We start from the raw sequence: 14110 nt of genomic DNA on the forward strand, positions 1-14110 counted from the left end.
TGGGGAGGGGGGCAGGGAGGATGTTTAGGAAAGCCCAGTATCAGAGACCATTGAACTGAAATTCTTGTCAATGCTAAGACATCCCCGGCCCGGGAAAGCAGACCCCACAGGTGCAGGGAAGCCAAGCCCACAATTACTAGGATGCTGAAAATTCTAGGTTAACAGAACAGAAGCTGGATCTTTATAGGAAGCCCTCCTCCAAACTTTTTTTTTCACTAGCTCAACAAAAAAAATAAAAATTACACTGAGTTGCAAAGGGAAGTTTAATTGATGATGAGGGATTAAGCTGTAGTGACTTCATGTTTACGCCCATCTTCTAGGAGTAGTTTGGTTCGCGCACAGTAGGTTACGCCCCAGGCAGAAATGCCTTTTGTGCTTACCCGCAGCTCAGTAACAATGTGATCGGAGTTTTTCTGCTCCGAGTTCCCCTGCTTCCCCGCACTCCGCTCTTCCCGCCGCCCTGCCGCGAAGGAAGGCAGAGGCGGGCGGGGAGACGGCAGACCCACGGCGGACGACACCCGCGGTCAGCGCGGGCTCGGCGGGGCCGGCCACCGCGTGTCCCCGCGCGGGCAGCGCGCGAGGAAGGAGGGCGGGGGCGTGCGGGCTTACCCCTGCAGCTGCTGCTTCTGGTGAACCTGCAGCCTCGAGCCCCCGCCGCTCTGGGTCTCCTGCGGCACCTTGGAGCGCATCGCTTGCCTGCCCTGTTTGGCGAACGGGGCGGCCGCCGGGTGACCGCCGGGCTTGGGGTGGAGCGGCCCGCCGGGGCCCCCGGGACGCACCGGCTCCGGCGGCGGCGGCGGCGGCGGCCGGAGCCCCTGCAGGGCCGCGCCGCCGGGCGGGCTGGTGCGCCGAGTCCGCTCCGCGGGGGCCCCGGCGCCGGCCGAGCTGCGGCTGTACCTGGCGTTGAGCGCGACGTTGAAGGTCCGCGGGCGCGGGGGCCCGCCCAGGGGCAAGGCGCCCGCCGCCAGGCCGGGGCCCGGGCGCACCACGTACGTGATCCTCCGCACCCGGCCGTGCGCCGACGAGGCCAGCAGCCCTGCCCACAGCAGGAGCCCCCACCTGAGCCAGGCGCCCGCCATCGCGGGCCCCCGCCGGCGCCCCGGGCCCCCGCCCCCGGCCGTGCCGCCTGCTCGGGGCGGCCGCTCACGCGCGCTCAGGATCCCCCGGAGGCCGGCCGGGAGCCCGGGAAAGGCGGGGAGCAGGAAAACTCGGTGGCCAGAGAGGAAGTTCCGCGGGCGGCTGAGCGGCCGCAGACCCCAGCCGAAAGCGGCGGGGAGGAGGGGGCGGGGTGGGGGTGGGGAGCGCGGGCGGGAGGAGGGGCGAGGGGCGCGGGCCGCGCGAGGTGAGGGTCGGCTCGCCCAGCCGCGGGCCCAGGGGGCGCCCGCCCGGCACCCGGCGAGAGAGGGCAGGGCGCTGTGAGCGCGCGGGACGCTCAGCCGCAGCCCCGGCTGCAAAGTCTTTAAAAAGTTTCTCTCGCCGTGGACCCGAGTGTCAGATCTGAACAGCCAATCTGGCAGACGTGACGTCAGGCAGTAAATCCTAATTGGGGAAAGCGTGAGATGAGCCCGAAAACGCGCCGCCACCCTCCACATACAGAGATTGTTCCTGTGGGTCGGCAAAGGCCGAGGATCCCGTCTCCCGTGGAAAGGACAAAGGACACGGCAAAGTCACTGACTGGTCCTTTCCTTCTAGAAGCCCCCAAAAACTCATTTCATACTGTTTGCACGGCATCTCCAGTCATTTTCTTATGTGGTTTGCTCGGGTACTTGCTGCGGGTATTGGATTAAAATACCAGATCGGGCCCCCGAAAGGACTGCTCGGGGTGCGCTGAATGTCTATTGGAAAGTGCTTAGATGGTTCACCTTAGGTTTGTAAACTCTGCGGGTCTGCAGCTTCTGGTACCCTACTCCTCGCTTGGCATGTACCAGGGTGGGCACCAGGGGGCGCCCGTATAGACGGGGAAAAACTGCAACAGGAATCAATCCGGGAGGCATCCCTACCCTCGGTGAAAAGGCCTTTATGATGGGAGTACACGGCTTAGAATCCATAATAATGCCAAGCCGTTATTAGTACCTTTTTAAATTCAGATCAATGGGATGGGGAAGGAGGTGAGACGGGGGTTCAGGATGGGGAACACATGTACACCCATGGCTGATTCATGTCAATATATGGCAAAACCACTACAATATTGTGAAGTAATTCAGTTCAGTTCAGTTCAGTCGCTCAGTCGTGTCCGACTCTCTGCGACCCCATGAATCACAGCAGGCCAGGCCTCCCTGTCCATCACCTGTGAAGTAATTAGCCTCCAATTAAAATAAAATTTAAAAAAAAGAAATAATATCAAAAAAAAAAAATAAAGATCAGTTCCCTGGGCCCCTATTGAAAAGGAAAGGATCACTCACTGGAGATAAACCAAAATCACATTAAGGGAGATGGAGAATGTCCCAGGGGACAAAGGATCTGGGGTCAGGGTGCCTTTGGGGGGAGATCATGAAATAATAACATATTTACCTCTACCATTTGAATTTAAACAGTGTCTCCAGCAGAATTCATGCTTTAATTACATGAATGCAATAGAAAATCTGTATTGGCTAGTGGACAGTTGGTAGCAGGTGACAGTAGTTTAAAAAGAACTAAGAGAAAAGAAAGTTGAAACTTAATCCCTTAATCTATTTTTTTCTGTAGATTGGGGAAAGACCTCCGATATTTGATTAGGCAGGAGAGAGCTTCAGTCCATGTGCCTGAGCCCCAGTTTCATGTGAGAACACCCTCTGAGAGCCACAGTTACAGAATCAACAGCATCTGGCTGGAGGGAGAGACCTCAGTTCGGTCCTAACACTGCCACTAAGTGGCCGAAAGACCACCAGCAGCTCACCTCTCTCCGTACCTCAGCTTGCTCCTCTACAACACAGAGAAGTTGAATTCAAACTTCCTTCCAGCCCTAAGAGTCTGTGGCTCTAAGAACATCTGGGGTCCCTGTGGACAAGATGAGTGAGGTCATTGGAGGTCAGTCTGAGTCAGGCCAAAGGGAACCAGCTGAGAAGATTGAGGAAGGAGGATGGGTGAAGAAACTATCTCCGAGCCTGGGATCCTGGAAAAAGGACACAGCACAAGCTAATAAATATCTCCCAAGTGCTACTCTGGAGGCAAGCAGAGAGGCTGACCCTTTGCAGATAACAACATATCAGAGGCACAGCCTTTCTATTCTGGAAAAGCTTCCTATCCTATTCGAGAGAAAAAATGTAAATAAACAAAAGCTTTTTAAAAAAGTAACTCAATGAAGCAACAGTTTGAAACAATCACAGAACCCTCACAAGGCAGGATTTGATTTGTGACAAGCCAATACAGCAGTGGGTTTCCCTGGTGGCTCAGATGGTAAAGAATCTGCCTACAATGCAGGAGACCCAGGTTTGATTCCTGGGTCAGGAAGATCCCCTGGAGAAGGAAATGGCAACCCACTCCAGTATTCTTGCTAGAGAATCCCAAGGACAGAGGAGCCTGGCAGGCTACAGTCTACAGGGTCTCAAGAGTCAGACACGACTTAGCAACTAAACCACCACCAGTGTCACAGTACAACCCATAATTTGTTGTCATCTCACGGAGAATCTGCAACATGTATGGAAAACGTTTTCTACCCGCAATCCAAACCAGTTTATAGAGATTTTATAATCTCTATAATCTCTCGGGTAGGCAGCAGTTGAAATGGACGAGGGAGGGGATGTCTAGAAGCACCAGCTCCATTCTGAAGAGTCTAGACTGAAAAGAATGCATGTCGGACAGGTGAAAGCTCAGGAAACAGTGATGGGCAGCATCACCAAAGGACCAGACTTTAGTCTGTGGTGGTAGGTGAGCTGTTCTTGTGACTCACTCCAGGACCCAGATGGACAGCACACATCAAAGCCCATTTTGGTCAATGTGAGGCAGCTGCCTGCAGAGGGCAGAGCCTGGACATGGAAGCGGAGGGCCAGGCTGGCGGCCTGTCTGTTTCACTTCCCACAGGAACTTGAGCAAGCCATTTCACCTACAAGCCTGTTTCCAGAGAGCCTGGGGGTTCCCAGGCCCTCACATTTGAGGAGAGCAATGCCGTTAACCATGCTCTGTGATTCTGCAGAAAAATGTTTAAAAAGCAATCTTCCTTTCACTTGATCCACAGAGGTGAGTATTTTACCCCAATCTTCAGTCTGATTACAACCTGCCTTATGACATATTTGGGTACATCACAATTAGATCTTCTCTGAAACATAACCATTAGAGATTAGGAAGAATCTCTAATGTAAATGTTAATCTCATCCATAAATGATCCATATCCGTTTGTACACATGTGTATTTATTTATACACAACCATTAATGTGGTAATATAGTGGTGCAGTGATAAAGAATCTGCCTGCCAATACAGGATACACAAGAGATGCGGATTCGATCCCTGAGTCAGGAAGATCCCTTGGATTAGGAAATGACAACTCATTCTAGTATTCTTGCCTAGGAAATCCCATGGACAGGGGAGCCTAGTGGGCTACAGTCCATGGGGTCGCAAAGAGTCGGCCACCACTGAGCATACACGCATGCGTACACAGAAGCAAGCAGTCTAGTCGAGAAACTCTAGCAAAGTCACAGTTTTTCCACATCAGTCTCTTGCTATCTACCTAACTAGCAAGATAATCCTTGAAAAATGTGTTGTGCAGCCTGTGTACTATCGTATGAGATGGTCACTCATCTAAAACACTGAACTCACTGTTACTCTGAAAGTGAAAGCCCAGTTCTGTCAGGCTTGAGGACCAGCCTTTGCCAAGTCTAGACCCTGTTTAATGCCAAGCCCCCTAGGCTTCAAGGTTCATTTATATTGGCAGTACACAACTTCCTGGTTCAAAAAACAAGTCTTTAAGATCTCATAAAACTTCTTGGACTTCAGATGGATTTTACAAAACAATACTCAGATGAGCTAAGTGTAAATGAATCAGAAAAGAGGATTATGTTTCGCATAAAAACTCATGGGTTTGAGGATTAGGGGAAGAAAAGAAGGCTGGCAAATGCCAAACTTTTAAAGCACTTTGAAACCATTAGTCAGATTCAAAAATGCAGCCAGTTACCCTCATCCTTACGTTTTTATGAGTTTTGTAATTGAAATCTTTTCCTATATTTAAGATCAGCTACAAATCAACGGAGCGGCTGCCTACGATCAGAACTTCTTCCACTCATGTTTTCTTCCAGCCGAGGATTTCATGGAACCTCTCAGTTCTCTTCTAATTTCATCAAGAAATTCTTAGAAAGAGAAAGAGAAGGGAAAGAGATAAACAAGAATTCGGTGAGTTGTAGGTAAAAGAAAGAGAAAGGGAGAGTGAAAGCAAGAGAGAGAGACTGAGGAATGGGAAAGAAAGGGAAAACAAGGGAGGAAGCGTGAAGACAAAAGGGGGTGCACTGGAAGGAGGGGAAAGAAGAGGGCAGATTGGAGAAGTGCAAAATGAAGGCGAAATCAATGCATGACAGGCAGGAGGAGCCGGGAAGGGAAAAGGAACTTGAGGAGAGAAGGATCATACCCAGCGTCTGTGAGCTAACCTTCTCAGGTTGCTCACCAGGATCCCGCCATTTCTGATCCTCGGCCGGTTCTGACCTGAACATCAGCTTGTCCAGGTCTGGGCAAGATTGAAACCTGTGCCCTTAGAAGGTGCTGGGATGGAGGCTGGCTGGCTGCCGCACACCACATGCAAAGCGGGAGGCACGGGAAGTCTCGTATCTTCTCACACGAGGCCAAAGCCCGCATCTTCAGCTCCAGACACCAGCGAGGAGACGCTTCATTTGCTCTCCTGGTCCTCCCCTTGTTCTTGCAACCACTGCACCAAAGAAAAGCAGAGGTGAAGGAGATTAGAAATGTGGCACTTCCTCCACATTTAACTCAGCATCCATGAAAAATCACACGGCCTTTCCCATGAGGAATTAAAGCGGAGACTCACCCACTGAAGGCATCCATGTTTCTCCCGAGATGTGTCAGCAAGACGGAGACGGGCCCATTTGCAGAGAAGAATGAGGTGCTCCGGGGACTGAGCAGCAAGCGGAACCAAAGTTTCCCCCAGGCTTTCCCTCCCTTTAATGCTTCAGGTTTGAAATCTAAGTATCCTTAGTTGTCATTCAACAAACATTTAGGGCCCTAAACCCTACAGCCCTCAGATAGCCTACATAACTCTTTCAGCAAAATCAAAACAAACTTCCATTTCAGGTGGAGAAGTTTAAATAAAGCCTGGTTGGACTGCGACCCAGAGTTGCCCCTGGGCCAGCGAGTGTCTTTGTGCTGACCCTGAGTGCGCAGCCATAGCAAGATACACCCCATTCACATGGACTCTAATGAGGTACAATTATAAAGGACGGCGGGAAATGAGACCCATAAAAGGAAAAGGGTAAAGGGTATCAGTTGCTACTCTTCAAATTTTGAAGAGCCAATCCACAAAAGGAAAATTCACCAAAAGTAAATTTTGGGTACACTAAATTTCCCTTTCTGATTATTTTGGTCCTTTCTTACTTACCGTGAGTATAATCAAGGGTAAATATCACACAGTGGCAGCTGCCAAAGGCAATGAAATGCCTCTCTGTCTACGGGGAACCAAAATCTGTTCGTTAATTTACTCTCATTGAGGTTTTTCATACCCATTTATTCAAATTTTTGGACATTAAATAGGAAACCATGTAATAATTAAGTAGTTATCAATACAATTTTATTTACACTTTTCATTCACTTCCAGACTTCATTGGGTCAATCAGCTGGACAGCGTTCAAGAGGGCACATAGGAAATGTGTTCTTACTCTCAAAGAGTTTCCGTCTTGGAAAATAATTGGATGTACACTGAACTGACACGCACCTCAATTCTATGAAATACTTGCCTTTTGATCACAACATAGCCCCCAAGAAATTATATTTCACTTTGATATCTCAATTATAAACACTTTAGCCTTCCATTAGTCTATGGAAGTTTACTTAAATTCCCTGCTTAAATCCAACTTCAAAGATGCCCAAACACCTGCAAGGTTGGTTTAGTGCCAGGTAGGTGAGCAGAGTAACACTCTCTCCCCTCAAATACAGCTTCGTTAGAAATCATGGTCCAATTTTAAGAGGAACCTCCTGTTTCGTGTCAGTTTCTATGCTTCCCATGTTGTAGAGTTGCTGTAATTGCTTCTTTATGTAAATTTCAGAACACTAGTCGTTCTCTTGTCTACACTAGGGTTTTCACCCAATGGCATAAGTGCATGATGCTGCTTGAGTTTAATGTGTGTGTATGTTCTAAGTCGCTTAAGTCGTGTCTGACTCTGCAACCCTATGTACTGCAGCCTGCCAGGCTCCTCTGTCCATGGGATTCTCCAGGCAAGAATACTGGAGTGAGTTGCCATGCCCTTCTCCAGGGGATCTGCCTGATCCAGGGATCAAACCTGCGTCTCTTATGTCTCCTGCACTGGCAGCTCAGTTCTTTACCACTAGTACTACCTGGGAAGCCCCGCCTGAGTTTAATACTTGATCCTAATTATTTTTTTTTCCAAAATATTCTCTCTGCCCCCCCAACAAATTGATTAAAATGTCATACAGTGAATAAAGCAGCCTAGAAAAAAAGAAGAAATCAAAGGAAGTTATTGTACCATTTCTACATATCAATTCCTAGCCAGCCTGTCTGGCCTTCTAAGACCCAGAATCCTTTAAAGATTGCCTTCTTCTCCTTCTTCTAACCTCATCTTGGGTTACTCCCCCAAATGAACCTCTGGTCCAACTAACCTGCCTCTAACCACCCCTCGCATCATTCTCCTGACAGCCTGTCACCTCTTGAGCTAATCCTCCTCCTCCTTCAAAATAGAATTCAAGATCCTTTACTTCCATGAAGGTCGTTGAACCATCCTAAAGCGCCATGGGTTCACAAAGATTCAGACATGACTTAGCGACTAAAAAACAACTGAACTTTGTGCACTCTCACTTCCTCTTAGAGCATTTATCATCCATCTCAGGCATTAAGCAAACAACACATGCTTTGCGGGAGACACAGAGCACGATTTAAAGTCAAAACCTTTTGTTTTTTTCTTGGTCTTATTAAGATAAACCAGAACTAAGGCAAGTCCTGGTTAATAACAGTTGAGGTTTGGTTACAATGACCAATGACAAAGTGACTTTTCTTTAGCTCATTAAAGGCAGGGTTCTGCTGAGCAATGGGGTTTGCCCAAATTTCCCCCAAACCTGAATTAAGTTGAATCAAGCCATGGTAGGAAAAAAAAAGTTTTCTACCTCTGAAGTGATGGCTTGAAATGTTCTGTAGAAAGAATTTTGTCTTATTTCTGTTTGAAAACTGTTACATTCCCAGTAATACCATTAAAACAGTCAAGGCTTTTATAACCTCTCTGTTTTGTTGCTCTCTCAACTTACTCTGTTATGGGAGGCCAGGACATATTCTGAGAAGGCAGCTAGTAAAAATCTACATAATATGGATGAACAGAGCAACATAGCAGAGGTGACTCACACCACCAAGGAAACCAGCTGTGCAAGGAGAGGCCTGGCTTTCTGTACTGTGAGGGGAGACCAGTAAAACCAGCCCAGGGTCTGTGATTCCTCCAGGTTTCCCAGTTTTAAAGCCCAAGCTACTGCTGAGAGGGATCAGGTTACATCTGCCAGCCGCCCCAGAACTTTTTGCTTAACCCTTTTCAACCCACAACCTGCTTGCTACACTTTATTTCACTGAGAAGAGCACCTTCTGACTTTGTGTTTTCCCCCATGTTTTCTTCCCAAAGCACAAGTAGCCAGCCGGCCCCTGTGAAGCTTTTCTTCCCCACCCCATGAAGCTACTTGCACCAACGCTGACTTCCATGCCCCCATCATCCCTGGAGACCTGCGCTGAGGGTGCACACCTGGTGTGTCATATTCCCAGCACCTAACACAGTGTGTGCATCATAGCAGATGTTCATTGTAAGTGAAGGCACAGTGTGTGTTGAGTGACTGACTACACCTAAATGCTGTGGACAGTCCCCAATAAGAAATGTCCAACTATCTTTTTTTTTCATCCTAAGAAAAAACCTTGCTCAAGATCCTTAAGTTGTCAAGGGTCTGGAGGCTGATTCACTGACTCCTTTATTCCCTCAGTAACCACTTTTGAGAGCCAATTGTGTGTGTGTGTGTGTGTGTGTGTGTGTGTGTGTGTGTTTTGGTCATGCCATGCAACTTGCAGGATCTTAGTTCCCCGACCAGGGATCAAACCCTGGCCCTCAGCAGTGAAAGCGCAAAGCCCTAACCACTGAACCACCAGGGAATTCCCCCAGTTGTTTTCTAAATAATTAATAATGGGGAATGGATTTTCAACATTTTTGCTAAGGGATCTAATATGCCTAAATATATGCAAGGCTTCTCTCTGAAAACTGGGTACGTTTTCTTTAGAAGGGATGGGATAAGCAGATAAATCGATGGAATCTTTTCCTACAGTCCTCTTGCAGCTGATTGCTAGAAAATCACTGGCAGAAAATCTATGAGCACTTAGAACAGCATCTGTAGAATGTAAGTACATAATCCTGGATATTTGCTTGCCAAGAAGGAATAGAATGTATGGTTAAGAGCACAAACTTTGGCGTCAAACAACCTGGACTGAGTTCTTTTTTTTTTTTTAATTTTTATTGGTGTATAGTTGCTCTACAATGTTATGTTATTTTCTGCTGTACAGCAAAGTGAATCAGCTATACGTATATACAAAAATCCCCTCTTGTTTGGATTTCCTTCCCATTTAGACAACCACAGAACACTAAGTAGAGGTCCCTATGCTATAGGTACATAGTAGGTTAGAAGCCTACTCTAAGTTCTCATTAGATCTCTATTTTATATGTAGTATATATACATATATATATATATATGTTCTGATTCTAAATTTGGAGTAACTCGGGTGCCTCAGCCTATGTTCTTGATGCATCTAGGAAGAAGCCACTGGGAATTAAGGAACTAGACTCCTGAATCCCCCTTGAACAGTTCAGTTCAGTCGCTCAGTCATGTCTGATTCTTTGCGAACACATGAATAGCAGCACGCCAAGCCTCCCTGTCCATCATCAACTCCCGGAGTTTACTCAGCCTCATGTCCATTGAGTCGGTGATGCCATCCAGCCATCTCATCCTCTGTCGTCCCCTTCTCCTCCTGCCCCCAATCCCTCCCAGCATCAGAGTTTTTTCCAATGAGTCAACTCGTCGCATGAGGTGGCCAAAGTATTGCAGTTTCAGCTTTAGCATCAGTCCTTCCAATGAACACCCAGGACTGATCTCCTTTAGGATTGACTGGTTGGATCTCCTTGCAGTCCAAGGGACTCTCAAGAGTCTTCTCCAACACCACAGTTCAAAAGCATCAATTCTTCGGCAATCAGCTTTCTTCACAGTCCAACTCTCACATCCATACATGACCACGGGAAAAACCATAGCCTTGACTAGATGGACCTTTGTTGGCAAAATAATGCCTCTGCTTTTTAATATGCTATCTAGGTTGGTCATAACCTTCATTCCAAGGAGTAAGCGTCTTTTAATTTCCTGGCTGCAATCACCATCTGCAGTGATTTTGGAGCCCAAAAAAATAAAGTCTGACGCTGTTTCCACTGTTTCTCCATCTATTTTCCATGAAGTGATGGGACCAGATGCCATGATCTTTGTTTTCTGAATGTTGAGCTTCAAGCTAACTTTTTCACTCTCCTCTTTCACTTTCATCAAGAGGCTTTTGAGTTCCTCTTCACTTTCTGCCATAAGGGTGGTGTCATCTGCATATCTGAGGTTATTGATATTTCTCCCAGCAATCTTGATTACAGCCTGTGCTTCTTCCAGCCCAGCGTTCCTCATGATGTACTCTGCATATAAGTTAAATAAGCAGGGTGATGTACTCCTTTTCCTATTTGGAACCAGTCTGTTGTTCCATGTCCAGTTCTAACTGTTGCTTCCTGACCTGCATACAGGTTTCTCAAGAGGCAGGTCAGGCAGTCTGGTATTCCCATCTCTTTCAGAATTTTCCACAGTTTATTGTGATCCACACAGTCAAAGGCTTTGGCATAGTCAATAAAGCAGAAATAGATGTTTTTCTGGAACTCTCTTGCTTTTTCCATGATCCAGCGGATGTTGGCAATTTGATCTCTGGTTCCTCTGCCGTTTCTAAAATCAGCTTGAACATCTGGAAGTTCACGGTTCACATATTGCTGAAGCCTGGCTTGGAGAATTTTGAGCATGACTTTACTTTGAGCATGAGTGCAATTGTGCGGTAGTTTGAGCTTTCTTTGGCATTGCCTTTCTTTGGGATTGGAATGAAAACTGACCTTTTCCAGTCCTGTGGCCACTGCTGAGTTTTCCAAATGTGCTGGCATATTGAGTGCAGCACTTTCACAGCATCATCTTTCAGGATTTGAAATAGCTCCACTGGAATTCCATCACCTCCACTAGCTTTGTTTGTAGTGACGCTTTCCAAGGCCCACTTGACTTCACATTCCAAGATGTCTGGCTCTAGGTGAGTGATCACACCATTGTGATTATCTTGGTATAGGCTTCAGTTCAGCTCAGTTCAGTTCAGTTGCTCAGTCGTGTCCGACTCTGCGACCCCATGAATCACACCACGCCAGGCCTCCCTGTCCATCACCAAATCCCGGAGTTCACTCAAACTCATGTTCATCGAGTCAGTGATGCCATCCAGCCATCTCATTCTCTGTCGTCCCCTTCTCCTCCAGGCCCCAATCCTTCCCAGCATCAGAGTCTTTTCCAGTGAGTCAACTCGTCTCATGAGGTGGCCAAAGTATTGGAGTTTCACCTTAGCTGTGCTTAAATAAACCTTTATTTACAAAAATGAGAAGGATGTCAGATTTTGCTCTAGTTTTTAAAGTATGCTTCCAATATTTAAAGAATTTAATATATGAGCAAGGAATAAAACACTATCATTAATATCCAGTCAGATTCTTAATTTCTGGAAGTAAAAGGTTTAGTTGAAATTTTAGGATTCAACATATGAGCTAACGAGCAGATTAGAACAATTGAAAAACATCATTAGCAACTTGAAATTTGGATATGACCAAACTACCAAGAATTTGTACAGAGAGACAGAGGAGGAAAATGCAAAAGAGAGGTTAATAGACATGAAATTTGAGTGAGAAGTTCTAACATTCATCTAGTCAGAGTTCCAGAAGGAATGAGAAGAAAGAATGAGAGAAAGAGAATACTCAAGAATTTTCATGGATCCTAATATTTATGATCTCTAAAATATTCCCAAAAAATACATCATTTTGAAATTGCAGAATATTCAAGACTAATTGAATAGTTTTAAAAGACCTCTTACCTCCCAGAAAGATACCTTATCTGCTTTATATCTAATTTCTCATGAACAATTAGCGGATACCAAAATACTGTAAGACAATGCCTTCAAAGTGCTAAAAAAAATTGTCAATCTATAATTGCATATCCAACAAACTTTAAAGAATGAGGATGAAATAGAGACATTTTTATATAAACAAAAGCTAAGATAGTTTATTATCAACAGACCCTCTTAAGATTTAAACAGAAAAAAAAAGAAAGGAACTTCTTAAAAGTATATATACTTCAGAAAGAAGGAAAAGGACCACAGAAGGGAGATTTGAGATTTACGGTTGGTGACCAGGTGAGCAAAGAAAGTGCTAATCATATGGATAAATCTAAATAAGCATCAACATTAATAACATCTAATTTGTGAAGTTAAAAAATAGGGGCACATAAATAGAGATAATATTCTGTCTCTTATAATAGTAGATACAAAAAGTAGTAGGCACGTAAGTGTTCATGAATGCATGTAGTGTGCATGCTCTATCCTCTTCTATGTATGATACGTTTCAAAGCATTTTTAATAGAAATAAAATATTGAATAACAATAGTCTATAAATTGAAAGAGTTAAGGCCCTCTAAGTTTTAGGAAGAGAAGAGCTTCCCAGGTGGTGCAGTGGTAAAGAATCTGCCTGCCAGTGTAGGAGACTCCAGAGACATGGATTTGATCCTTGGCTCGGGAAGATCCCCTGGAGCAGGAAATGGCAACCCGCTCCAGGATTCTTGCCTGGAGAATCCCCATGGACAGAAGAGCCTGGCTGGCTGCAGTCCATGGGGTCACAAACAGTCGGACAGGACTGAAAGACTAAGCACAGCATAGTTTGGGTCAAATTTCTTAAAAATGGAGTTTACAAAACCATCAGTTACCATTTCAAAATAACCTGTATTTTGAGACAAAAGATGGTGAAATCACTTTTCATTGTATTAATGAGACATTGTTCATTTAAATATAAGGACTCTAGGGGGAAATAAACAATAAATCATTTTGAAGTACAAGTGGATTTGAATAGATGGGGACAAAAATTATGTATAAAGGTGGATATATATATATATAAAGGATAAAAGTTATGTATTTTAATTGCTGCATTAAAATAGAGAAATATTAGAAAGAACCTAAGTGAACAACACAGGAATGGGTAAAATATGACACTCATGTAGAATGAAATGTTTTTATAGCTACTTAGTGACATGGGGAGAGAGCTATGATATAATTAGTAAAAAAAATATATAAAACTGTAAATATAAAATGATCACAGAAAATTATTAATGTAAAATGTGTCTAGAAACAGGATTAGGAAGAAAAAAGAATATTAAGAGTGATAGGGAAAGGAATAATTTGTATTTTATACTTTATATTCTATTTCTAAGTTTTTACAGTGAGCACTTTCATAATCAGATAACAGGCTAATTTTATTTTAAAGCTTTAATATTTTGTCAGTTTATATATATATATTATGGCCCAGAATCTCTGTGAAAGAAATAGTACAGGAAAAATGAATTCTGGAAAAAGACAACATGGCAAGCCTTTAAGAGAATGTTTTTAAGAGACAGGAGTGTTGCTGTATTTCTAATTAGCGTGTAACTTGATATAAAGTAACTTCCTCACTTAAAACTATTATGAACGTGTAACAAAGCCTCACCCAGAGGTTGCTGTGGCTACCGAGGTAAACCTGATTAGGTTGGCATTCACTCTGCTTCCAGGTGAGGCTGGAGAAAGAATGGGGGTTCTTAGAGGCACTGGGAAGGAGACACGTCTCCCCTCTGTGCCTCGGTCTTGTCTCCTCTCCCACCTGTCTCTCT

General features: G+C 45.2%; 1 protein-coding gene across 8 annotated transcripts in view; it reads right to left on the bottom strand.

Annotated features, from left to right (window-relative positions):
• LTBP1 (latent transforming growth factor beta binding protein 1) overlaps nucleotides 1–1197 on the bottom strand; it is a 461939-nt gene extending 460742 nt beyond the window's left edge. For 6 of the 8 annotated variants that reach the window (XM_055400891.2, XM_088841548.1, XM_055400893.2 and 3 more), the window contains exon 1: nucleotides 610–1196. In XM_055400891.2, coding sequence (XP_055256866.2) covers nucleotides 610–1079 — 470 coding nt within the window. In that variant the 5' untranslated portion in view covers nucleotides 1080–1196. Of the gene's footprint in view, nucleotides 1–609 lie in introns of all 8 variants that reach the window. The other 2 variants (XM_055400890.2, XM_055400894.2) reach the window with 1 other exon arrangement.
• Nucleotides 1198–14110: the final 12913 nt, after the last annotated feature.

This window comes from Moschus berezovskii, chromosome 11, assembly GCF_049115385.1.
Source record: "Moschus berezovskii isolate FMDL1 chromosome 11, NW_MosBer_1.0, whole genome shotgun sequence".
In the NCBI taxonomy this organism is placed as follows: Eukaryota; Metazoa; Chordata; class Mammalia; order Artiodactyla; family Moschidae; genus Moschus; species Moschus berezovskii.